At 42.7% G+C, this 27,614-nt stretch overlaps 1 protein-coding gene across 1 annotated transcript; it reads left to right on the forward strand.

The window, feature by feature from the left end:
* Positions 1 to 1,269: 1,269 nt before the first annotated feature.
* snphb (syntaphilin b) lies at positions 1,270 to 24,583 on the forward strand (the record flags this gene model as incomplete). The annotated part of the gene is made up of 7 exons (XM_084480279.1): positions 1,270 to 1,422; positions 3,782 to 3,897; positions 9,037 to 9,162; positions 9,280 to 9,333; positions 9,932 to 10,033; positions 10,356 to 10,505; positions 22,648 to 24,583. The coding sequence occupies 7 exons, from the start codon at positions 1,270 to 1,272 to the stop codon at positions 24,581 to 24,583; spliced, it is 2,637 nt and encodes an 878-aa protein (XP_084336405.1).
* Between the last annotated feature and the right edge of the window lie 3,031 nt (positions 24,584 to 27,614).

The raw sequence follows: 27,614 nt of genomic DNA on the forward strand, positions 1-27,614 counted from the left end.
CCCTTGTGTTTCACTAAAGCAGCTGAAGAGCTTCTCCCCTTGTGTTTCACTAAAGCAGCTGAAGGAGCTTCTTGTGTTTCAGTGGCTTCTTCCCTTGTGTTTCAGTGGGCTGTGGATAAGGACAGAAACAGCTTGAATAACTTGACTCATTGTTGATGTCATTTGGGATGCTGTTGTGTTACAAAAAGCATTTGTAAAAGGCACAAAGCTTTCTAAACACACACACACATTCAGCTGCTATAGTTTAGCTACTTCTACCTTAATACTAATCAATATTTAATAGTAATGTTTAACTTTAACATTTATGGTGCTATAGGTATGATTTGAGAGTTTTAATATTTGAGTGTAATTCTTAGCCGGGAAAATATCCAATCGTCACAGCTACAAAATCTGTATTATATTATTATATTATATACCATTATTATTACAGGACCGCTCTTACTTAATTGGTTCGGATAATCTAATTAGCTTGTTGATCACAGGTGGGTCAATGGCAGAGAACATAAGGAGCACAAAGGGATCAGACTCTTGTTTAGTTCATGCTCTCTTTTGCTCTTTTCTGCTGTCTCTCTTTACAGCTCTTGAATCAACCAACAGCACCTTTTAACTTCCAAGTTAGTAGAAAATATATTGGTTGAGTTGCATTCTCAACCAATATATTCTTCATCTTCTGCAGTTTGGAAATGTTTTTCCAGAGGGATGAGAAGCAGGTTAAATGCTGACTGTGGTGTTCCCAACACAGAATATTAACCAGTGTGGTTTTATCAGTTTTGTATGTACACAGATCAATGTGATTGGTACGTAGGGTAGAGGTTATCTATTAGTTGTTTCTGAAAAGTATATAATGCAGATTGGCCACCAGGGGGTTCTCTTGGTACTCCGTTCTACCCTGGATTACTACGTGTTGTTACTGTGTTATAATAAATAGTACTATGTTATGGTCATAGGTCTGCCGTGTGCACTTCCAGTTGTCTTCTTAAACAGGTAGAACTTTATTAGTGTTTAATCTCTTCTTTCTGTTGATTTGGATTATGTCTCTGTGCCAGCTGAGAAGAGTCAGTCTGACTGAGCGTTGTGGTCACATGCTTAGACGTCCATAGACGATCTAAGGCCGTTGGGGCCTGGTCGGTAACCCTACTGGTGGTGCGGCTGACGTTGGTGCCTTTGCATTGTTCACATTTCTTTGCCAACCGTTTCTTCCCTTCTCTTTGGCCTTGTGCTTCTCTCTCTCTCGTTACCTTTCTGTTGTGTTTCTATCATACGTCCTTAATGTCCATCATTCTGTTGTATGTTAGGCTGGCCATCGCTGCGGACCAGAAGCTGTGGAGAGAGAGAAGAGAAACAAAGAACCGCCGGCCTCATGTCTACAGCGGCTCCTGCTGCTGCTCCAGTCAATCAGAGGTCTGCTGCAGGCCCACACAGGTGAGCCAATGAGAAGAGACCAAACCAACGTCTGGGCCAGGTGGATCATAATATAAAACATGATAATGATAATAATCAACTGCATTTATATAGGGCTTTTCGAGACAACCCAACCACTGTGTGTGTGTGTGTGTGTGTGTGTGTGTGTGTGTGTGTGTGTGTGTGTGTGTGTTACTGACCACACACTGGCTCTCTCAGTGGACGGGGGGGTGAATGCTGATGTTAAACAATAATAGCAATGACAGAATGATACGGCAATGTTTACAAGACATCACACCCCCCCAGCGCTGACGTATGGGGGTCAGTATAGACCAGTGACGCGTGATGAGTGAGGGCGCTGTACAACATGTATTATACTGCTTGTTCCAGCTACAGATGTGTATGTCACAGAGTGATCCCCAGGTCCCTACGACCCACCCCCTCCTGGGTTCGGTGGACGCAGGTCCACACAGGATCTCTCTGCCTTATGCGCGTCATGTGGACGTGCAAAAGAAAGGAGTGATCTGTTTTTTGTCTTGACTGGTATGAACTAAAGACTGGCTGTTGTTCGCACTAGCCAGCTTCATAGCTTCATTCATATACAACCTCCCATTGGCTACAACCATTACATATACAACCTCCCATTGGCTACAACCATTACATATACAACCTCCCATTGGCTACAACCATTACATATACAACCTCCCATTCCCATTGGCTCCTACAACCATTACATATACAACCTCCCATTGGCTACAACCATTACATATACAACCTCCCATTGGCTACAACCATTACATATACAACCTCCCATTCCCATTGGCTCCTACAACCATTACATATACAACCTCCCATTGGCTACAACCATTACATATACAACCTCCCATTCCCATTGGCTCCTACAACCATTACATATACAACCTCCCATTGGCTACAACCATTACATATACAACCTCCCATTGGCTACAACCATTACATATACAACCTCCCATTGGCTACAACCATTACATATACAACCTCCCATTCCCATTGGCTCCTACAACCATTACATATACAACCTCCCATTGGCTCCTACAACCATTACATATACAACCTCCCATTGGCTCCTACAACCATTACATATACAACCTCCCATTGGCTACAACCATTACATATACAACCTCCCATTGGCTACAACCATTACATATACAACCTCCCATTCCCATTGGCTCCTACAACCATTACATATACAACCTCCCATTGGCTACAACCATTACATATACAACCTCCCATTGGCTACAACCATTACATATACAACCTCCCATTCCCATTGGCTCCTACAACCATTACATATACAACCTCCCATTGGCTACAACCATTACATATACAACCTCCCATTGGCTACAACCATTACATATACAACCTCCCATTCCCATTGGCTCCTACAACCATTACATATACAACCTCCCATTGGCTACAACCATTACATATACAACCTCCCATTCCCATTGGCTCCTACAACCATTACATATACAACCTCCCATTGGCTACAACCATTACATATACAACCTCCCATTGGCTACAACCATTACATATACAACCTCCCATTCCCATTGGCTCCTACAACCATTACATATACAACCTCCCATTGGCTACAACCATTACATATACAACCTCCCATTCCCATTGGCTCCTACAACCATTACATATACAACCTCCCATTGGCTACAACCATTACATATACAACCTCCCATTGGCTACAACCATTACATATACAACCTCCCATTGGCTACAACCATTACATATACAACCTCCCATTCCCATTGGCTCCTACAACCATTACATATACAACCTCCCATTGGCTACAACCATTACATATACAACCTCCCATTGGCTACAACCATTACATATACAACCTCCCATTGGCTACAACCATTACATATACAACCTCCCATTGGCTACAACCATTACATATACAACCTCCCATTGGCTCCTACAACCATTCAACTGGCCTTACATGGAGCAGAAGTCTCCTAATGCAATGCTGATGTGAAGGATAACTTTTTTGTTCATATTGTTAATTTAGTACCCTTCATTTATAGCCATTTTCTTTTTAGATACATCTTATTGAATGAGTTATGATTTAGTTTATGTTTGTAGTTTATGGTTTGTGAATCAGGTTATTTGTGATGATAAATTAGGAAGGTTTTAATTGTCCAAGTATATTTTATATACTGGTTGTTTTTATATACTTAGTTGTATTTATGTAAATCAGGATTTGAATAATCAGTGCCTATAGTGTTAAGTGATAGTTATTTCAGCATAGTGTTGCTATAGCTCCTAATCTGGGGCCTCAGGGAACCTGCTCTAATTTATGTTTCTCAGATTCCACCCTCTGAAGATGCGACGCAAACGCAGCTGGCAGCAAATGCCGGAGTCTGTGTCCGTGCCGGTATCATGCAGGAAGTCGACAGCGATCACAGCGCCAGTCGCTCCTCCTGTGCCTGCTGAACCTGCGTGAGGCGCATTGCAGTCACATTCTACCAGCTGTAGCTCTGTAGACACTAAGGCACAAAGGGGGCTTTGGAGCACTCATTCTGTAGTAGGCAACCCAATATATCAAGAACAAGGACATCTGATAACTCTTTATCGATTACTCTGTCAATAACGTTGTCTTTAGTGGCTTAATGCATTGGAGAAATGTTACAAAATCTGTCTTGCTGCACCTTGCTGAAATAATACAACTTCTGAAAAGCAAGAGCAAAACAGAATCCTAAACACTGCAAATTCCTGGCTACAATTCCAAATGGCTGGTGTCCCAGGGCGGAGCTCAAAGGGTCCAACACAACCTTTTGTAGTGCTGTATTGGTGGTTGGCCTCTGCTTGTTTTCACACAGATTTTTTTTCCTGTCTTTGCCCACTGCCATAATGGTGTGAAATGCAAAACCTTTATCTATTTTTCTTTTTCTATATTTTTCCTTTCTTGTTTCTGCCTCCCTCGATGGAGGTCAGTGAATGGGCAATACCTAAGTTCTATTTTTAAATCAACATGATGATTTGATTATACACTAGCAACATATGTTTTATTCTAAATTTATATATATATATATATATATACACACAGTATCTCACAAAAGTGAGTACACCTCACATTTTTGTAAATATTTTATCAAATCTATTCATGAGACAACACGGAAGAAATGACACTTTGATACAATGTAAAGTAGTCAGTGTACAGCTTGTATAACAGTGTAAATGTACTGTCCCCTCTAAATAACTCAACACAGACATTAATGTCTAAACCGCTGGCACCAAAAGTGAGTACACCCCTAAGTGAAAATGACCAAATTGGGCCCAAAGTGTCAATATTTTGTGGGGCCACCATTATTTTCCAGCACTGCCTCAACCCTCTTGGGCATGGAGTTCACCAGAGCTTCACAGGTCGCCACTGGAATCCTCTTCCACTCGTCCTTGACGACATCACGGAGCTGATAGATGTTAGAGACCTTCTGTTTTAGGAGGCTCAATAGGGTTCAGGGGCTTCATGTACAAAGACTTGCGTGGATTTCTGACTAAAACTTTGCGGACGCCAAAATCTGGAAAGCTGCTGCGCACAAATAAATCCAGATGTATCAATCCTTGCGTAAGCACGATTTCACGCAGATTCTCTTTGTACATCCCAATTAACGTGAAATTGAGCGCACGGGCACGAGCCCGTCTCTCCACCCAGTCTCCTCCCTCATTTAATATGCTAATTCGTATAACTAGGCCTGCAGTAGCGCGCTCGTTAGGAGAAAGGAGAACATGGAGAAAGGAAGAAAAAATAACTTTAGTGAATGCGAGGTGGAGGTGCTGATTTCGGAGGTAGAGGCCAGAAATAAGATCTTGTTTGGCGCTCTTTCCTCCGGAATCAGCACCAAAAGCAAAAAACTGGCGTGGGAAAACATTGCCAAGTCGGTCAATGAGGTTGGGGCGGAAAGCCGAACTGTGGCTGACATAAAAAAAAAAGTGGTCGGACATCAAGGTGGACGTAAAAAGAAAGGTCTCTGCCCACCGGAGAAACGTGGGTCAGACGGGCAGCAGGGCGGAGTCTGGGAGCTCGCCCTATTTGAGCAAAGGGTGGCAGCTGTGATTTGGGATCGGCTCACTTTTGACCAAAAAATCATAATAGTCGCGGAACACCCGTTAATTTTGAATGCGACCATCGATTATTGCCACATTTTGCGCATGCTTTTATATTCTCATTTATTTGGATGCATGCTGCCGATAGGTTGTATCCATACACCCAATGTGTCAATAATATGTAGGCCTACATAATTCTAAATTGGCCTGGTTCATTGATGGATTGATTTTAACTAACAATGGCTTGTGCTTACTCCACTCAACATCACATAATAATATTGCAGTCAAGAATTTCACAACAAATGTGTGAAGAGAGATCATATGTCATGCGTGGTCCGGAAAATATGTAACGTTTAATAAACAAGCCATCACTGAAAATAATATTGCTGGGGCTTCCTTTTAATTCCAATATTGACAATTTAGTTTTATGGGTCTGATTAAGTTTAGCCTAACAACAGTGTCACATTATGCGTCTCGACAACAATAACGCATGATTGAACCACATTTAAGATCACGCATTCCGACGTTCAAATCCACTTTGAACTCGCCTCATATTGCAATATTACTTCATGACTCGTGATCGCGTAGGCTTAATGTTGTTGTTGCGCTGCATTACCTCTATGTGCCGCCAACTGACAAAATGCAGCAGAAATGTGCGTAAGCTAGGCATTTAGTTTGCGTGGAGAACCGCACTTTCTCACGTCAAGTCAGTCTTTGTACATCCAAACGTTTGCGTGAGAAGTTGCTTACGCAGTTTTTTTGTGCGTAAGCAAGCTTTGTACATGAGGCCCCAGGTCTGGAGTCATGCTCAGCCAGTCCATCACCTTTAGCCTCAGCTTCTTTAGCAAGGCAGTGGTGGTGGTGGAGGTGTGTTGGGGTGGTTATCATGCTGGATACTGCTCTGCGGCCCAGTTTAGAAGAGAGGGGATCATGCTCTGCTTCAGTATTTCACAGTACATGTTGGCATTCATGGTTCCCTCAATGAGCTGTAGCTCCCCAGTGCCAGCAGCACTCCTGCTGCCCCAGACCATGACACACCCACCACCATGCTTGACTGTAGGCAGACACACCTGTCTTTGTACTCCTCACCTGGTTGCCGCCACACACGCTTGACACAATCTGAACCAAATAAATTGACCTTGGTCTCATCAGACCACAGGACACGGTTCCACTAATAATGTCCTTAGTCTGCTTGTCTTCAGCAAACTGTTTGCAGGCTTTCTTGTGCATCATTTTTAGAAGAGGCTTCTTTCTGGGACGACAGTCATGCTGACCAATTTGATGCCGTGTGCAGCGTATGGTCTGAGCACTGACAGGCTGACCCACCCCTTTACCTCGACAGCACTGCTGGCAGCACTGCTACGTCTTCCAAAGACAACCTCTGGATATGATGCTCAGCATGATCAGAGGAACAGCATGATCCCCTCTCTTCTAAACTGGGCCACAGGGCAGTATCCCAGCATGATAACCACCCCAACACACCTCTACGACCACCACTGCCTTGCTAAAGAAGCTGAGGCTAAAGGTGATGGACTGGCTGAGCATGACTCCAGACCTGAACCCTATTGAGCCTCCTATAACAGAAGGTCTCTAACATCCATCAGCTCTGTGATGTCGTCAAGGACGAGTGGAAGAGGATTCCAGTGGCGACCTGTGAAGCTCTGGTGAACTCCATGCCCAAGAGGGTTGAGGCAGTGCTGGAAAATAAGTGACCACACAAAATATTGACACTTTGGGCCCAATTTGGACATTTTCACTTAGGGGTGTACTCACTTTTGGTGCCACTGTTATACAAGCTGTACACTGACTACTTTACATTGTATCAAAGTGTCATTTCTTCAGTGTTGTCCCATGAATAGATTTAATAAAATATTTACAATGTGAGTTGTGCTCACTTTTGTGAGATACTGTATATTGGTTGAATTTGTGGTGTTGCCCATCACAGTTCTCCCTTTCTCCAACTCTAGTAGGAGTCTTTTTGTCTTTTGCAAGAACACTGCACAGTAGCACACTGACAGTTCTTCAAGGGCCTGAATTTGATTATTTTAATTAAACAAAAGGAAATGTCCCTTTACTTTGTCTTTACATTGGGCTGTAGTGTCTGCATATGAGAGAATGCTTTGATACGGCAATGCCTAAAAGGCATAAGGCAAAGCCTTGAGATTTGATGGAATGGCCAGCACCTGATGAGCATTGCCAGCCTTTCCACTGTATTCTTGTAGATGAGCATTGAAGCCCAACTCTCAAGTTCAAACTGTTTCAACTTTGACCTGGTTGATGTTCACCCACTTGAAGCGCATCCATACAGTGTGGTTTGATGTTCTAAAGCCAAAATCAAAGCACCAATGGTTTTATTTATTTATAAAACTAAGTATATGATTATATGGTTTTATGAATAAAACATCAGACCAACTGCTTGAGGTTTGCAGAGGATGAAGAGCATGTTTAGATCAACTTGTTGATTATTCGCATGTTTTTTAATCAGGCTGCTCTGCATGTCACTACATTATTACCTTTTAGTTGTAGTTCAAGGTGTACTGTGTAGAATGAAGTGGAATCTAACATAGCAGGCATGCCAGAAATGGAATATAATATACATAAGTATATTTGTGTATAATAGTGTATGATCTGGTTAACTTAGCATGAGCCCTTATATATTTACCAAGAGAGAAGGTCCTATCCCACGGAGAACGCCATTTTGCACCATCATGATTCTACTGGAGCCCAGGACAGACAAACTAGAGAGAACGCGTTCTGGGCAGAGAGGACTAGCAAGAAGGGGTTATCTGGATGGTTACGACCCACGACCACTTTGTGATACTTTTTTAGCACTGTCACTGTGTATAAGCATTATGAGCATGATAATGGGCGATATTGTATATGAAATGCACAGCAAAACTTTAAAAAAAAAGATATTACTAGCAATCTCGGAAACCATGGGCTATGTTCTGCCATGATTGACCTCAGGACATCAGGCCATATTTCTGTGGTTCTGGTGGACAGCGGATAGTGGATATCCGGGCCAGGACTGCCGCTTCCCTGCCAGTCATTGTTAACTAAACTAAATCAACTAAATCATAACTCATTCTATACATTTAGGCTAATCTCTGTAAACAGACACTTAAAATATAAATGAAAGCTAAATCAGGCGTGACAGATGGGTTCCGAGATTGTTTTCCCGCACACAACAAAAGCCCGCTCAAACGGGATTGGTCAATACTACTACAAACGGAAACCAAACCCTTCAGATTCCAAAATCACATCCCGGGTATTTAATATACATACACATTTGGAAGGGTTTGTCACTTATCACTTCTATAATTTCTGGAAAGATGATGTAAATCCAGGCCTACATTGTTGAAATGGTATTGGCTTTGCCTTATTGACCTCGGTGTGTTTGGCTGCGAGAATCTACCACCTTAGGGTAATGCTTGTCCTCACTGATCACTACTATTTTGGGAATATTAACCTTTCTTGTTCAAGGTGACATTCAACCTACAGCCATGTAACATCCTGTTGTCTCTGCATGGTCAGGTTCGACTACTGCAAGTTCATTGAGCTAGACTACGTCCCAATGGAGACGGGTTACATGGTCTCCATGCGCCCAACAAAAGGCTATGCGTCTTCCAAGACTCCCTCTAAAAGCTATGCCTCCACCAAGTCACCATCTAAAGGTCATGGGTCAAGCAAGCCACCATCTAAAGACTATGATTCCAACAAGTCGCCATCTAAAGGCTATGATTCCACCAAGTCGCCATCTAAAGGCTATGCATCCAGGTCTCCAGAGCATCACAGTCATTCAGAAAAGGCTCCATCAACTCCTCGAAAGCGGTTTGTTGCCACTGTTCCTCCTCTTCTATTTTTTAAACCATGAGCCAACAAAGCATGTGTTCTTCAGGCTAAGTACATCTTCAACTGTCATTGGAATGTTCCAAGATGACTTCTCTGTCATTGTGGAAATAGATATGGACTTGATAGGATCATTGGTGAAATGAATATATTAGAAAATATGGCATGTTCAGTCCCGCCTCCCCATCTTACAGTTGCAGGGATTTCATTCATACTTTTTGGTTATTGTTCTGACGAATGCAACCTTTTTTCCATTTTATTTTCCAGTGGTCAGTTTTGTACTTGGCATCACTAACACAACTATACTTGGCAGTGTGCATGGCACATATCAAATCTCTGGTGTTGACGTGTGATGTGTGATGTTGTGTGGCCTCTGTTTAACATTTTTCTTATTTTTTTCTTCAAGTCTATGTTCAACTGGCATTGGAAAGATTTTTCTGGAGTATGTTCACATTATCTAGATTAGTTTTGATCTGCATCCAATTCTTTCATTGTTGTTATACTGTCTAGAAGTGTGTTATTAACTTGCAGTGATTGCCATTAGCAACAGATCCTTTTTTATCCTCTCACCTCTGAACAGGCGGCCATCAGCTCCGGCCAGTAATAGAGATCCGTTTGTCAATGCCACCCACAGTAGCAGCAGTGGCTCGTGTAAGGGCAGTGACTGCAGCCCTACCAAGGGGTAAGATGCCCATCAGGGCCGCACTTCAACTTTAAGTTAAAGAAAAAACAAATTCACTTTTTATTAAAGTTTTTCACTTTGATTTAACAATTTTATAATATCACTTATTGTACATGTTGTATAGCCTCCATGTTCTTAATAATGTCAAATAGTACTTTTTCAGAATCACCATTAGTATTTCATGAAGAATGGAACCAGGGTAGAAGCTTTAAGGATAGCCTTAGATTAGAGTTAAACTAAACTTAAAAAAACTAAATTAAGACACAGATTGTCAGCGAAACAAAATGTCTACTACTGAAAATATCCTTCTACCTTGTTCCAGACGTCACCAGAAGTACACGTCATGCACGGATAACCATGGAATCCGGCCCCCGCCCCCGGAGCAGTACCTCACCCCCCTACAGCAGAAGGAGGTGTGTATACGACACCTGCGGGCCAGGCTAAAAGAGACCGTCGACAGACTGCAGGACAGGTGAGACAACAAAGGTCTCCTACTGACAAATTGAAGACTATAGACTCCAAGCCTACAACTATTTTAGGACTAATTTAGAAGCCTGATTAGAGAAAGAATTGCACACAATGCAATTAAACCAGGTGAAAACCTGGGGTGGTTAACTTCTTCTATAGGCATTATGTGGAACTGGAGTTAGACCAACAACGAACAATGGCAAAATACTATGGTCTAAGAAAGCTGGAACCAACAGAAAGCACTAAACTAGATGCACTGACTGATATTTGCAATGCATTTAACTCCAATCAAAAAGTAACAAATAGCAAACTCCAAAAGGTCATCCACTTTTAAAAATCGGAATCACTCTCAAAGGGTTGGCCTAAATAATAATAAGAATAAGAATATCTTTATAGTCCATCTTGGTGGAAATTTGTCTTTGGCTTCCCATTGAACACACGTACACACATTTCATGTTGAACAACATAACAATGGAACATACAAATACATATCACAACAAGATAGAATAATGCAAATGACAATTAGCAGCAAATAAGTTAAAGAAAATGTACTTTATTTGTGTGGCAGAAATGTAATAATAGATATTCACAATCTACAATGTACAAACAGAAATGGAATACAAATTGCCTTGTTCAGTCGTCCTGTGGGACAGTGTCAGAACAATGTATATTGTATTCAATAACTAGATGCATTTCTTTACCATATTCAATGTCTAAACATTGCTTGGCATTTTATTATAGGCAACCTATAATTATCACTATCTGTTATATGTATTGATTATTCATCTCAATAGCAGTGCTACAAGGTAATGTTTAAGTGCACTGCAGTACATGAATATAGGTTGCTTTTGATAACACTAGTTGCTTTTGTTGCATCACAGAGTTTTGCGTTGGATAGGAGCCTTCTCCGAAAGAGTGAGCCTAGTTATGGAAAAGAGAAACTACCTCGAAAACAAACAATTCCAAAACATGGATGTAAAAATTAACGCAATCCCACTTATCATAATCCCCCTCATTCCCAAACTGCCATTCGTTAAAGGTGCCATGACATGCCACCAGGTGTGGTGTGATTAGCCGTTACAAGCCGTTTTGGAAATCAGTGTCCACCTAGATGTGTGACGGACAGATGAGCAATGTTTGCTACAGTCCACTGGGTAGGCTGGTGGACTGATCTACCCAGCACACATCTAGGTGGACACGCCCACTTTCTGCCCCTTATGATGTCATAAGGGGCAGATTTCCAAAACGGCTTATAACGACTAATCACACCTCACCTGGTGGCATGTCATGGCACCTTTAAGGCAAATTTAAATATTGAATAGCTGAACTCAAGTGAACATTTTTCAACAGATTTCAAAAGTTTCATGTCTGAATGGAGTAAAGCTTACAGTATAAGCATACAAACCATTTCAATAGAGTTAAACCACTCTTGTTAGTACTGAGGAGGTGAATATCTATAACTAAAGAGCGCTGGGGAAGCGGAGGTATTTGTACCCATCAGGGCTTGAGGGGTCCAGCTCTCTCACCATTCTTATCCTCTGTTCAGTGAGTGCACTATTCCAAGAGTCTTGATAATTAGCCCCGTATTTTCTCTCTCTCTCTCTCTCTCTCTCTCTCTCTCTCTCTCTCTCTCTCTCTCTCTCTCTCTCTCTCTCTCTCTCTCTCTCTCTCTCTCTCTCTCTCTCTCTCTCTCTCTCTCTCTCTCTCTCTCTCTCTCTCTCTCTCTCTCTCTCTCTCTCTCTCTCTCTCTCTCTCTCTCTCTCTCTCTCTCGGCTGGAGACATGTAACCTCAGCCGTGTGTGTGTCCATGAGAGTACTGTGGTGTTGGCAAACCCAGTCGTTGCTTGGGTGGGGGTCACTATCGGTGATCTGGCGTGGCGCCCAAACAAAGTGGGGGGTCAGTCCGGTACTTGCGTGTTTGGAATTTATATAAGCTTGGATTATATAAATTCCTAGTCACCGATTACTAAAATGTAAGGAAACGCATCTGTAGGTCTTACCAAGGAGAAGAAAGCTACTAGTGTCAGCACCTTGACTCATTCACTCTGTGGACTGCTGGTTGTTCTTTGTTGTCCACCAGTTGTCTGTTTCCCGCCTTTTTTCCCTGCTCACCTGTTCCTCGTTGTGTTATTACTGCCCAGACTTTTTGTACCCTGAGTCGTTACTGTCTGATTGTTTTATACCTGTCAATAGCTTGGCTAGTCAGTTCTTTCTGTCCTGTTTCTGCCTTCCTGCCTGCCTGCTTTTCCGCCTAATACTGGAATTACCTACGGGTTTTACCTTTTGCTCCTGGACTGCTCTCCTGACGGTGTCCTGGCTCTTTCTTCTTTGTTCGGTTTTTGTTATTTTTATCATCAGTGGCCTTGTGCCCTTTTTATATTTAGCGGTCTCTCAGTCACTTGTTAACGATGTTCTGAGCGTCTTGGTGAACAAGTTTGTTTTCATTTATCTTGATGATATTCTCATATTTTCCAGGTCCCTTCGTGATCATGCTTGCTAGAACACCAACTCTTCGTGAAGGCAGAAAAGTGTGAGTTCCATCATAGCTCTACAACCTTTTCAACCATTTCAACTTCACTTAGTCATTTTGCCTGGGCTCAAAGAATGTTGGAAGAACTCAAACAGACCCCGTGGACTGCCGAATGCAGTCTACTCCCATTCGGCCTGCCAGAGGCCCGCGACCATCAATCACAGCATAAAATCTTCTATGATCTACACAAAAGAGCCATGATTCATCCTTCTTTCTAACAAGAACTATAGCGGTGGCCCAGGGACTCGAACTCTCTTGAATCACTCCATGGTCCAACAAACTTTACAGCAGTTTGCGTAGCTCAGGATACAATGTAGGTTGGACAGACCCATACCTTTCACAGATAGGGGGTAGTGTGCCAGTGGGGATATGGTGTTGAACTGCCCTGGTGCAATCCCAGCAATCTGTGATCACGTTCATTAGGATGTATTTGATGCCCATACAGCTGTCTTTGACTATCAACCACCCCCTTGTTGGTAACCTGATTTACCCCCAGCAGTAAAATCTAAGACTGGATACCCAACGTAGGGGATCCGGAGCCCGTTGGTTGTACTAAGGGTTAACCAGGGGATGATGCCAGGGTCCGAGAAAGTTGGCAAGGTTTGGGTAAAACAACTGAACAGAGTTCCCCCCCAGAGTTCCATCCCATCGAAAGGCTCGGGACTCTGGAGAGCCGGTTGTCTTGAGCAGGATGGCTGATAGTTTTGTTGAGGGGTAGGGGCAAGTTCCTGCTGCCTGTGGAGCTGACTGCAAATCTCCTCTACAAGTGTCCTCCCTAGGAGTGTCAACTGGTCTAGTATCTTTTGCTTCAGTTCAGAAATAATTCTTATACCGTTCCAAATCCGGTTGGGCTGTGGAACTTTTTGGTGGGGGCAACGTAAGCTTGATGGGTCCAAGCTCTCCTTCTTGCTGCCTCAATTTTTGTTGGGCCTTCTCCAAGACCCTTGACGACTTCATCGTTCAGGACCTCGTCCCAGAGATGTTGGGGTCATTCCTCTGCCACCTTGAGAAGACTCAAAGAAGCTGCATGAAAGGCTCCTCCCCCTCCCCCGCCTCTTGTTTACAGTCTAAGAAGTCTTCCCGAAGGCTGGCTGTCATGCTAGTGTCCCTCGTATCATTTGTCTAAGGGTGCTTTGAGGCATATAGTTAGATTGCTTTGGTCCACACCAGGCCAAAAAATGATACAATGTAGCAAACAGACGTTGGTTCGGTTCGGTTTCACATATGCATACTTCTAAACAAACCAAAATAGACCAAGCGAACCAAAATAGACCGCGAAGACTACGCCAGTCTCGCGCCACTTCCAAGAACAAAATGGAGCGACAGATTTTCGTTGTGCTCCTGGGGCTGATTCTCTCCTATTACATTGTATGTGTCGGTAACTTTCAGCAAACTATTCTGTTTGAAATTGAGTCGCGGCTGCGACTCGAAAACAACGTCATGATGCATTGGAGTCGCCGACAGCGCATTGCTCGCCACTTCAAACAGAAGAGACGTGCCCGCCTCCTGAATGACCATATCATCATTTCATTTTCATTCATCGTTTTTTTGCCTTAATACAGCATTGTTCAGCTGACCACAAATAACGTTTCTCCCTTAGCTGCTTGCTGAATAGCGCATAAACGTCGCTGTTTTTATGGGTCATGGCAAGTCGTTCCTGGATGTGCTGATCCGACCAAATATTTATGAGGCATTTTATCTCCTCACTAGTCCACGTTTCTCCGCAGTTTGAGGGTTTTGGGGCTTTTTTCATCTTGAGCCGCCGATGAATAAACAAATGGGTAAGCGTGAGATCAACAGGAAATAAAAAATGAATAATTTGACCCATAATTCCGTGCTCCCAACACCCACAATGCATCGTTTTGGACCATTTTTTTTTCGGTTGCTTTCACACCAGAGGAACCGCACCAAATTTAGGGAGATGGAGCGGATCGAGACCACCTCTTCAGGGAGGTCTCGGACGGCTGATTTGGTGCGCACCAAAGTGCGCCGGTTGCATTCACACCAACGCAAACGTACCAAACCAAGGGACCAAACTCATTTAGTACGCACTAAATGCTGTATGTGTGAAAGCACCCAAACTCTGTCCGAATGTAACGTCCGTCTGTTTCTTGGTGGGGGAAAGAAACATGACTTGCCTTTGATCTTTTCCCTCCAACTGTCTGTCTAGGGTTCAGTCCATGTGCCCGAAGAAAGGTCTCTACTTTCGCCCTCCACCTGCTATATGCAATGCCTTGCCCCTAATATTAGGGACCTGAGATAAACTCATGAACCATGGCATCTTAGCAGCATTCATTGTTTGTATCTCAGCACCCCACTCTTGGCTGCCTCTTGACTGTGCTACCATTGACCTAAAGACATATTGTTGTGGTGGTTTATGCTGACGTCACACTGTCCTGTGTGGTCAACAGCCAGAACAAGTATGATGCCTACAGGATTTCACACGATGGCACCCGAACCACACACAAAGGTAACACGAAGATGTGAATTTTCATAGTAGTTTATACCCGCCTGTAAGAGTTGCTCATCATGTTCTCTGAGGTGCATCAAAAGAACCAATGCTGCTGCCTTTTTTTTCCTGGTTGTCTCATCTCATGTCGCAGCCGTTTTAAATGAGGCTATTAAATTTTGAATAGTTTATTTAGCATATTATATAAAACTGTTTATGCTAAGACTGCTTTGCTTTTTGCTACCTATAGGGATCTGTGTGCAGGCTTTGTGTGGGGCCAGTGTGTTTGTCAGGTGAAAACTAAATGTCAAGGGAAAGAGGCTTGAAAAAAGTCTTTCAACTTCTTATTAAGTTTCCTTGTTGCTTATAATGGTTAATTCGTTTTCCAGTATCATTTCCTTAATTTAGAAGACAGTTCTGTTCATTTTTGAATTGTAGAATAAATGCAATAATTTTTTTGAAGTCGCAAGTTTTTGAAATTATTGGAAGCGAGTCGAGCTTACCCCGCCTGCTGTACCCACAGCCCGAACAAAGAACAGCCGAGACACTTTATCAAAGTATGCCATTCTGCAGGAACTGAATTGTGATTAATTGTGATTGAAGCTTTGGGAGTTACACACATCTCTGTTTAGAAGAGTTGCTCAGGACTGACTGAGGAAGATGCTCTGAGGCTGGCATTTTATATGTCCACGTGACCATGACAAAACACTTGAGCTACTCAAATTCAGCTGTCTTCGCCGACATCATGGTCCCATCTCGATGTCATTGTATTCTAATACGATGGATGGCTTCATGTAGTCGTGTTGCCTTCCTAAGACAATTGGGCAGCTTCTTGTTTCCTTCGTGAGGCGATGGCACCAATGATCACACAAAGTAAAGATGAAGATTTCACGATTTGACAAGATGCCCTCACGATGGCCTTACGAAGGGCACAATGGACACACTAATTCAACACGAAAATGAACCTTCGCAAGGTCCTTCTGCAATTTTTTGGCATGCCAAAGATTTTGCCACCGCTCACGAAGTTACTGCCGGAGCCTGAGAAACTCCACCGACGGTTAAGATGCCCTCACAAATGGCCCAATGTTTTTATGATCAGAGCCGAATTTGAATTTCCTTTATCGTATGTCCATCTGGTGTTAATTTCGGGACACCCGCATTAGGGATCCTGCCAAGAACGCCAAATTTAAGGATGTCGTGAGAGGGAGGGGTAAGCCCAAAGTTTGACTATGCATATGACCTCTTTGCACCTCTCTCAACTCCCCATTTTCTTCAATCTCCAAGTACCACAACAAAAGTGAAATATATACGTAGTATACTTAAAACTAACATTTATGGAGTAAGAATCTCGGTAGGAGGAGCACCCCATTACGCAGGTCTTCGCAACCTTTATCCTCCGTCGGCATCACCTTTCCAGTTCACCTGTGTAGATAAGGCAGCAAACCAAAAACACAGCACACCCACAAACGGGTCATTCAAACATCATATTGAGTGTCTAACAAAAAAACAAGTAAAGTTGGGTTTTTATTATAGAAACAAATGCTGTTTCCCTTTTAGTGTGAGAAAAAGACTTATCCAAGCAACATTTCTGTCAAGACTTGATTATGGTGATAGTATATACATGCATGTAAACAGTGTGCGATTTAAGAATTGGTGTAATATGTTCAATTTTTTTGGACTTTGTTAGAACTCTAGCATCAGCATTCTGAACAAGCTGCAGTTATGCCTTAGAGTTTTTTTGGGAGCCCTGTAAGGAGACCATTGCAGTAATCAAGCTTGCTAGTGATAAAGGCATGTACAAGTTTTTGTAAGTCTTCGGTAGACATGAGCCCTCTAGGTCTTGCTACGTTTTTAAGGTGATAATATGCAGATTTTGTAACTGATTTGATGTGACTGTCGAAATGGAAATCTGAATCCATGATAACCCCTAGATTTCTGGCTTTGATTGAGGTTTTCAGGGACAAAGAGTGAAGGTGTTGGGTTACTTTAAGCCTTTCGGTTTTAGCACCAAATACAATTATCTCAGTTTTGTCCTCATTTAGTTGAAGGATATTTCGGTACATCCAGTCTTTGACTTGCTCAATGCACTGGCACAACAGATCTATGGGCTGATAGTCATTTGGTGATAGCGATACATAGATTTGCGTGTCATCAGCATAGCAATGATGGTCAATATTGTTATTTTGCATGATTTGCCCTAGTGGGAGCATGTAGATGTTGAATAGGGGTCCTAAGATCGAACCTTGTGGGACTCCACATGTCACGTTTGTTGATTCTGAAACAAAGTCGCCAATGGAAACAAAGTAGTTCCTATTTTGTAGGTAGGACCTAAACCAATTTAAGACTGTGCCTGAAAGCCCCACCCAGTTTTCTAATCTGTCCAAAAGTATTGTATGGTCTACAGTGTCGAATGCAGCACTGAGGTCTAGTAGCATTAGTATTGAGATTTTGCCAGAGTCTGTGTTAAGACAAATGTCGTTTATGTTGTGGATTTTGGTCCAGGAAAGGCCGCCGAGACAGGATCGCTTTTAACTCACTTTATTTGGTTAAGGTTATTGGTCTATTGTCTATCGTCTATGAAACAAAAGGAGAGGGATCGTAAATAACACGCGCGGAGCGTCTCAGAGCTTAGCATGCAGGATACGCCGCTGAGAGATTCTGTTTCCCAGATGGCGGAGTCCGAGTTAAATAAGAAGGTAAAAGGTGGGCGTGCTCTGTGGCTTTAAAAGCCCGCCCCCTTTCATCTATGGTTTTCCCACTTCCTCTGTGTGTCCGTTGCTGCCCCTAGTGTAAATGTTTCGTAACTTTGTCAAATGTGTTCAGTGCTGCCCTCTGGCGATTGTGAGGGGAAATTAACTCTAAACTATGCTTGGTGCTACTGGATATGGCTATGTGAGAGTATTACAGTAAAAATGTATCACTAGGGAATATTACAATTAAAAAATGTCACATTTACAACTTTAATAAGGGCGGTCTCGGTGCTGTGAAGGGGTCGAAATCCGGATTGGAAGGTGTCATAGCAACCAGTTGATGCCAGGAAGTCACTAAGTTGCTGGAGGACAACTTTCTCAATGATTTTACTTATGAAGGGTAGATTTGATATTGGTCTGTAGTTGTTAATAATAGAGGCATCTAGGCTCTGCTTTTTTTAAAGGGGTTTGATAACTGCAGTTTTTAAGGCTTTTAGGAAATTGCCTGATTGGAGAGAGTTGTTAACTATTTGAAATATGTCTATTGCTAGGCAGTCAAAAACATTCTTAAAGAGGTTGGTAGGTAAAGTATCAAGGCAACAGGTGGATGGCTTCAGTTGTGTCACAGTTTCCACAAGAGTTTTAGAGTCTATGACATTAAAGCATGTCATTGCCACGTTACTTTTGCCTGAACAGGGTGGTACTCCAACATTTTTGTTTAAAGTGGAGACATTGATGGCGCAATGTCTGAACTCATTTCTGTGTGGAATGAAGGTCAGGTGGAATTTGTGTTGGGGGCTTGCAAATAGGGTTTTGGCATTATTGATATTGGTTTTAATGATATTGGAGAAAAATGTTTCTCTAGCACTTTTTAAGTCTAAATTGTAGGCACAGAGGCTATCTTTATAGATGTCATGGTGAATATGAAGTTTTGTTTTACGCCATATGCGTTCAGCCTTCCTGCATTCTTTTTTCTGGGCTGTTACAAAAGCAGATTTTCTCCAGGGTGCCTTTTGCTTTCCAGAAATCGTTTTAACCTTTAAGGTGCAATGACATCTATGACTTTCAGAATTTTCTAATTAAAGTTTTCTAAAAGATCATCAGCAGAACATGGGTTGAGAGGTGGTAGCAGGGAGATGGCCTTTTTAAAAAGTACATTATAATGTTAATTGATATACCGTTTTTTGACAGTATTTGATTTTGCCTGTATGTCGGGAATAAAATATATATTAAAGAAAACACAGAAATGGTCAGACAGTGAAGGATCAGTCACCGAGAGATCTGAAACATTGAGACCCTTTGTGATAACCAGGTCTAGAGTGTGCCCCTTACAATGAGTAGCCTCTTTAACATGTTGAGACATTTCAAATGTGTCCAAAATGGTAAAACGTTTTTTTGCACACTTATCATTAAAATCATCAGTATGAAAATTGAATTCACCAGTTATAACTAGACAGTTAAAGTCTGTGGAGATGCTAGACAATAATTCTGTAAAGTCATCGAAGAAATTTGAGTATGTGGGTGGCCTGTAAATAATTATTAGGAGAACTCTGGGGGAACATTTCAATACAGCACAAAGGTATTCGAATGATGGAAAATCACCAAATAACATCTGTTTCCCCATAAATACATTTTTAAATATAGCAGCAACCCCTCCACCTCTTTTTCCAGATCTACATACATGAAAAAAGTTATAGTTGGGAGGAGCTGTCTATATCAGAACGGTTGCACTGTTATTTTGTTCTAGCCATGTTTCAGATAAAAACATAAAATCCAGTTGAGAAGTGGTAATAAAATCATTAACTAAAAAAGATTTGTTATTAAGAGACCTAACATTAAGTAGACCCATCCTGATGGTGTTATTGATAGGCTTTAAGGTTGATTTTGGTTCGGAGGGAATAGGTATGAGATTTGAGAGGTTAGCAGTGTGTCTAAGTTTCCCTTTGTTTACTCTCTTAGTGGTTACAGCAGGAATGCAAAAGTTGCCATGTTTTGATGTAGGCAACCTTGGGTTCAGCAGATTATGCAAAACTTCCTTTGTGCTGTGTCTACGGCTGAACCCTTTTTTGTCTCAGTAATAATCAGGACTACTATCAGTACAGGGAGGGGGGGGGCTGGGGTGCCCTCCGCTTAGGTGTTATCAGACTGGTCATGACGTGGGGATGGTATCATTGACGCAGATGCAAGTTTGATGCCAACATTTGGAAAATCATAAAGGGAGGAGACAGTGGAACTGGAGTTGTTGTTGTGGCTATGGGAGAGATGAGGCTGGAGGTCATCATCGATGGGGGAGTGCTGGAGGTCATCGTCGATGGCGGAGTCCAGAGGAGGGGGGTGGCCGTTCCTCGCCAAGCCAGCATCAGCAATGGGAGAAGGCATGGTGTCGATGGTGCTGGGCAGGCTCTCTTCAAGTCTCTCTTCAAGGTCTGTGGTCTGCTATCTGTGTGTCAGATAGTGGCACAGTAGATGTGTGTGGGAGGCTGTAGTCTCGCTTCTTCTCATGGAATGACAGGGTAGATTTGTGGGAGAGCGAGAAGAGAAGATTGTCCCTTAACAGTTTTGAGCCTAACCTGTTTGGGTGTAGGCCATTGCAGAGCCATGTATTCAGTGCAAGTAGACAACTGAATCTGTTTATTCCCCTGTCAACTGTTGGTATGGGTCCACTGATGAATGACCTAATGTGTAATTTGTCCAGTGTGTCCAATAGTTCAGTGAAATCCCTCTTCAGAAGTTCTGACTGTTCTCTTTGAATATCATTAAGTCCTGCATGAACAATAACCTGTGAGATTTTGGGGTTTTCCAATATAATTGTGGTTAGTTTCTGGTTGACATCACTAACCATCACATCTGGGAAGTAGCATGTTTTGATCTTCTTACCGGTTATATCCTTTATGGTTGAGTCTCCTACAATCAGAGTGTCTGGTTCATCTGCTTTCTGTGAGATGGGCCCTTGTTGGCTTGAAGTGGCGGTGGAAGACGCATGCACAGCTCGACTCCGTGGCGACAAGGTCATGGTCGGTCTCTGTCCACACCGTCCGTCTGGACGCATCTCGGGGCTTAAGGGTGCATGGGTGGCAGGCACGTTCGTGGACTCTTGAAGTGGCAGGAACCGGTTCTTCAGCGGCATGGTAAACAGCGATTGGCTAATCCGGCTGATACATGCTACTTTAGCTTTGGGAAGCTTAGCATTTGGCGTTCGGTGAACTTGTTGATTCACTTTGGAATGTTGTTAGGGCTTAGCGCCGACTCTGTGCCAGTGAGAGGCAGCTGGAACTGTCTCTCTCTTGTCCAGCTTCGGGAAGGATACAGTGTAGCTTTGATCATCCTGTTGTGTATTTGTCTGAGCTAGCTCAGCACACTGTATCCTGGAGGAGTCCTTTGCATTTTTCTAATGCTGCTGGCCTCGTTTCAAATAAAGCCACTGTCTGTTGCAGTTTGGTGCAGTCTGTGCATTTCCCATCCGAGTACAGAGGCATGTTGGCGATAGGAAAGTCCAAGGCTTTTGCTGCGGTCTGATCCGGTAGTCAAAGTGCCAAAATGTATTGTTGAATCGAGCAATGGAGGTTGACGGAAACAAACAATATATTCTTAAGTATTATGATCATGAAATAAAATAAAATAAAGTAGACCTGAACGATGAATTAAGTAGTTTTTGCCACTGCCTAGTGGAGCTTCAGGAAACACAACCTCTCTCTCTGCTGCCTCTTATCAGAGGCAGCAGTGAAAGAATGTGAAATGCACTGAAAGAATATGTTGACTGTTGTGACTGATACTAGGCATGGGCCAAGTCCAAGAGAGAAAAGAAAGAAAAGTGACAGCAAATAGCAAGGCCAGATACAAAGGGCTTATCACTCGTGACAAAATTAGATGTTTTCCTAATTTCTGAGGAGCTGGAAATGAAGCCAGAGAGGGGCGTCCCTTGTTCAGATCAGATATCTCTGTTTGCTGTCAGTCACTTGTTCATGGTTGCTTACAAATTAGCTTGCCCTGCTCTCTGCTTCTTGAGACTTCCGGTCTGGGAGATTAACAAATTGCCATTTTATTGGGCATAAATAAATAATTGAATTAATGAGGGTTAAATGACCTGTGTTAAATTGTGTCTCCCCCCCTCCAAGTGGTTACCTATGTGTGTCCCTCTACTCCTCCCTCCTCCCCAAGTTTTGCTGGCTAGTTTTGAGCCTGCCACAACTTACTCTGTATTAGCACATTTAGACACCAATCCTGGCAAATGGGTTACCAATCAGGGAATCTCTACTCTGATTGGTTCAGGGATCTAACTTTCCTGTCAATCACATGTGCGTGAAATGCAACAAATCTCATTGGCAAACAAAAATAGGGAGAGAGGGAGCAGAGTTTTTTTGGTTTTTGTTTGTTTTAAAATCTTGCTCTCTTTTGCTCTCTCTTTACAACTCTTGAAACTTATCTACAGCTCCTTTTAATAAGTTCCTCCTTCTCCATCTCATTCCCTCCCCCTCAGAGACACAGAGATCGATGAGCTGAGAGGCCAACTGTCAAGAATGCAGGAGGACTGGATCGAGGAAGAGTGTCACAGGGTGGAGGCCCAGTTGGCCCTGAAAGACGCACGGCACGAGATCCAGCAGCTCAAGGATGTTGTTGACACCGTTCGCAACAGCCTGAGCGATGCCGGGGGGCTTAGTGGGGATGAAGGCGTCCAGAAGTTCTTACTGGACATTAATGCCCAGAACCACAAGCTGGAGAACCTGCTGCTCAACATGGAGATAGCCCAGACTAGCATGGCCAAGGAGGTTGAGGGTGTGTCTATATTCCGTGCCAGAGTCGGTGGTTCAGCCCCTGCTTCTGTATCGGGGGAGAGTCCCGGAGCCATTCCCAGACCTCCATTTGGAGGAAGGGCAGTGTGCTCATGTGATGTGTCTCCTGCCAACTCGCTGAAACGGAGCTCCACATACAACAAGCTGAGCGAACAAGCATTGGCAGACCGAAGCAGAAAGGGATCAGGGATTCGTTGCTTGTCCGGGGATGGCACTCAGGACAGTGGCTTTGTGTGCTGCGGGGAAAGCAACATCCCTAGCCGAGCTGACTTGCTGCTGGAGGCTGCCTTTCTGTCAGAGGAGACGGCCTCATTACTCAACTCCTACTCCCAGACCTTTCCCCATTCCTTAACCCCATCCCTTCCCGAAGGCTATTCCCACACCCTGCCTCACACTTTACCCCACAACCTTGCCCACACCATGCCCCACTCTTCCACCTATGAGAAGCTGTGCACAGGGGACCGACTGTCCCCATTCCATCGTGCCCTGGACGGAGTGAGCAGTGTTAGCCACCCTTGCTTGTACCACCACCACCTCTACCTGCACCACCTGCGAGAGATGGGCATCCAGACAGAAAGCTGCCCTGTTCCCACCACAACTGGTTACCCTTCTGACCTGGACACCATCACAGAGCAACGCACTTTCCACTCACAGGCCTGCAGTCCCAATTCCACCTGGATGTCGGATGAGGGTGAAGAAGAGATGGACATTACCACAATGACCGCAGCCAATGAACCAATCCCTGTCTCCAAAACTCTTCTGCTTCCACCCTTACCGCAGTCGTCCGTGATGTCCTGCTCCATTGAGATTCCTCATTACGGCAAAGGAGAAGTTGAAGAAGAAGCAAAACCGGAAAATGAAGAAAAAGGGAAGGAAACTTGTACATTAGAGAAACCAACAGAGTTGGTGGAGAGGTTGTCACACGCTTCTGAGAAAGGATTAGATTTAGCACCAGAAAGGTTGGATGAAAACACCTATGCGCAATCTCGGCAATGCTCTGATGAGAAGAAATATATGGACACAGTAGAGGGAGATTTACCAACAGCAGGGTGTGAGGGTAGTCTGGAGTTAGGAGGATGCACTACAGAAGGCCAGCCAGGAGAGATTAGGGAGGGAATCCCTAGATGTGAGACACAGCTAGAGTTGGAGGAAGTAACGGTATGCCCACAGACAGAGGCAACACAGGACAATCCAAGTAACACAGGGATGTCACCAGGTGTAGAAATGCCTCATACTTCCCAGCCAAAGAGATGTACCACCCAAGAGCAGATAGTGGGCTTCCCCAGAGAGAGGAGCCACATTGAAGACAGTGCAGAACTGGATTCTGAAAAACAGGGAGCCATAGGTGGTAATGTAGAACCAGAATCTGCGCCAGACCCTGGTACAGTTCAGAAAAGCTACTGGAGCCGCCATTTTCTTGTAGACCTCCTAGCGGTGGCTGTGCCAATGGTCCCAACGGTGGCGTGGCTCTGCCGTGGCCCTGTCCGCAATGGACAGCCCATGTACCACATCGGGTCGCTGCTGCGTGGATGCTGCACTGTAGCCCTACACTCCCTGCGCCGGGGAGGCGGCCTGAGACACTACCCCGCAGGCGGGGGGGATCTCGGGGGAACGCAAATATGAGAGAAGAGCACCTGTCTAAAATACAAGAGCCCAGCTGTAGCAGGTTACCCCCCAAATATATCATGTCTGATTCAGTAGTACACAAATAATCACTCAGTTAGGTAATCTGAATGAATCTTTGATTGAAAGGCTCAATGGAAAAAATCGACCTGAAAATCGAAAAATGTTATATAATTTTGTTGTGGCTAATTGAGTAACATAATAATGAATTAAGTTGATCTGAATCAAGCTTCAGTTGTAAAAAGACATGCATAAAAAACAACCAGTTTGCAATACATTATATAGGATTTATTGATATATTTCTAATCTAAGAGAGTATACCCATTGTTATGGCTTCAAGCTTTGGGAGGGAGATGGTAATGTTAGCAAATTACAGATTGCAGTGGGCACTTAATTAAATGTTCCAATTTGTGCCATACACCATGAAGCTTGAACGCATTACTGATACTGTTTCAACTCAAATGGCATTATGTCTTGACATTCATAGAAGGCAAAACATAAACATCTGTGCAGCTTTACCAGATAGCACCAATATGTCTGTTTACCAAACAGATGCTGGTCCAGTAGTGTGCTAAGTTAGTTTGAAATGTTAATCCACAACTGAATGCATTAAAATGTAGGATTTAACCCTTAACCCTGTGCTGTATATTAACTGAAACCTTACTGCTGTTCTAGTGTCATTTATCTGTCACTGTTGATGTGTCTTTTAAGCCAACCTTATGAGAGTTAGTCAAAGTAAGTCACTGAAATTAATTAATTTAGCTCTTCAACTTGTGAATTGCTGTTTTTGTTCACATTCATAATTGGAAACAGCGCAGGTGTTGTTACTGTACTATTTGGTGGTTGTAAGCAAATGCTTTTATTGTAAATAATGGGTTGTGTTAGATCTTATGTGAATGTGGGTATAAGGAGTGTAAATGCAGCTTTATTCAAATAGAAAGAATCTATTGCAATATGATAGTGTGATAGTGTAATACTCTATTATAACGATAATGATCTGTAACTTCCTCCATATGTCAGCTCAGCAGTCATCAGAAAATAATTTCTAAACACCCTGAAGACCAACTATGTCAGTCTATATTAATTTATATGTTTTGTTATTTGTTTATCGTGAGGAGATAATGCTGAATGAATCCTAATGCTTATTATCTGCTGCAAAAGTTTGCACTACTGTTCACTTTATGAATTGAATTAATTACTTGAAGTCAGGATTGTATGTGTATCCAAAATATTGTTTGTCCACCAAAATCTGTCTATGAAAATAGTTTGTGTGCAACATCATAATGTAGAACAGTATTTATCAGGTTAATTTGTTGGAAAACTACGAAAGCGTAATGCATTCACTTATAAATATGAACAATATAATATAATAAAAATAAATTCTGCTGTTTTTCTGAATTAATTGGCTAATTATCTCTTTAATTTTTTCTTTTTTTTTAATTTTTGAGATAAGGTTTTATGAAATAAAAATGCTGCTGTTATTCTGAATTAATAAGCTAATTATCTCTGAATTTTTAGATCAGTTTTAATGGTAAAATTAAATTTGGCTCTGTTTTTCTGGAGTTCTGAGAGTTAATTATCTCCGAATTCTTAGAAGTTTTCATGGCAAAAAAATATTCTGCTCTGTTTTTCTGAATTTATGAGATAATTCCAAGAGACGCTCTCTTTCATAGAAGCAAACATGTCCTGCCTGTTTAGTTTAATCCAGTTGGATTTTGGTTTATGTTTGTGACATTGGGAGATACTCGCATCCTTAAGTAATATTGATGGCATTGTTATTAGTTTGTCGACTTGGAGCACCTCAGGACTTTGGGGTTGTTCAGACGGAAAGCCCATTATGATTTCATGTTCTGATTTGATGTTCTGATGTTCTGTTCTGATCTGATGTTCTGATCTGATGTTCTGATGACCTTGCAGAGTTTGTCCAGGATCAACACCCCGCTGTGTGTGGAGGGTGAAGCTCTGTCTGAGTGGTGTTTAATGTCCACGTCACACCTACAGTACAACACTACGGTGTGTGGAGGGTGAAGCTCTGTCTGAGTGGTGTTTAATGTCCACGTCACACCTACAGTACAACACTACGGTGTGTGGAGGGTGAAGCTCTGTCTGAGTGGTGTTTAATGTCCACGTCACACCTACAGTACAACACTACGGTGTGTGGAGGGTGAAGCTCTGTCTGAGTGGTGTTTAATGTCCACGTCACACCTACAGTACAACACTACGGTGTGTGGAGGGTGAAGCTCTGTCTGAGTGGTGTTTAATGTCCACGTCACACCTACAGTACAACACTACGGTGTGTGGAGGGTGAAGCTCTGTCTGAGTGGTGTTTAATGTCCACGTCACACCTACAGTACAACACTACGGTGTGTGGCGGATTTCCATGTGACCTTGCTTATTATACACTCATAACAGTTAGACAACGAGGGTACTAATAAAGTATCATAAAGTTGGCGTGTGTCATAACCATGGGGATAACACACCCCCCTCTTTCCTAACACTCTCAGCCCTAAATGCACTGTTTTAAATCAGTGTTTGATTTCCATCTGAAACAGTCTTTAAGATAATGAGAACTTCTCTTATTATCTGAAGGAGGTAACTCGTTAATTCAGAAAAATAGAGCAGAATTGTTATTCCATAAAGCCTTATGAGTTCTGAGATAATTATGTTGTTCATTCAGAAAAACAAGAGCATAATTTATTTTATCAAGTGAATGCATTACAGTAGGAAACCTACTGGAAAGAGTCAGATAAAAAGGGTAAGCTCTAGAAAAACTCAACAGCTTTGACAACACAATTACAATTAATCAGTTTAGTTCATAAATCATAAGTCATGTAATATAATATGCTATTTCAGCTATATTAAAGCTGCTTCAATCCCACATCCACACTGAAGTCCTATGTGGCAATTTGTAGTGAATCCCAGTCATGGTTTAAGAGTAGATGCTGTTTATGTTGGTTTGTGCCCCCTTTAAAAAAAAGAAAATATGAAAATGTACCCTTTATGGAGCTTTATACACCAAACCTCTCAAGGG

The sequence above is a fragment of the Micromesistius poutassou genome (assembly GCF_964030765.1).
Source record: "Micromesistius poutassou genome assembly, chromosome: 15".
NCBI lineage: Eukaryota > Metazoa > Chordata > Actinopteri > Gadiformes > Gadidae > Micromesistius > Micromesistius poutassou.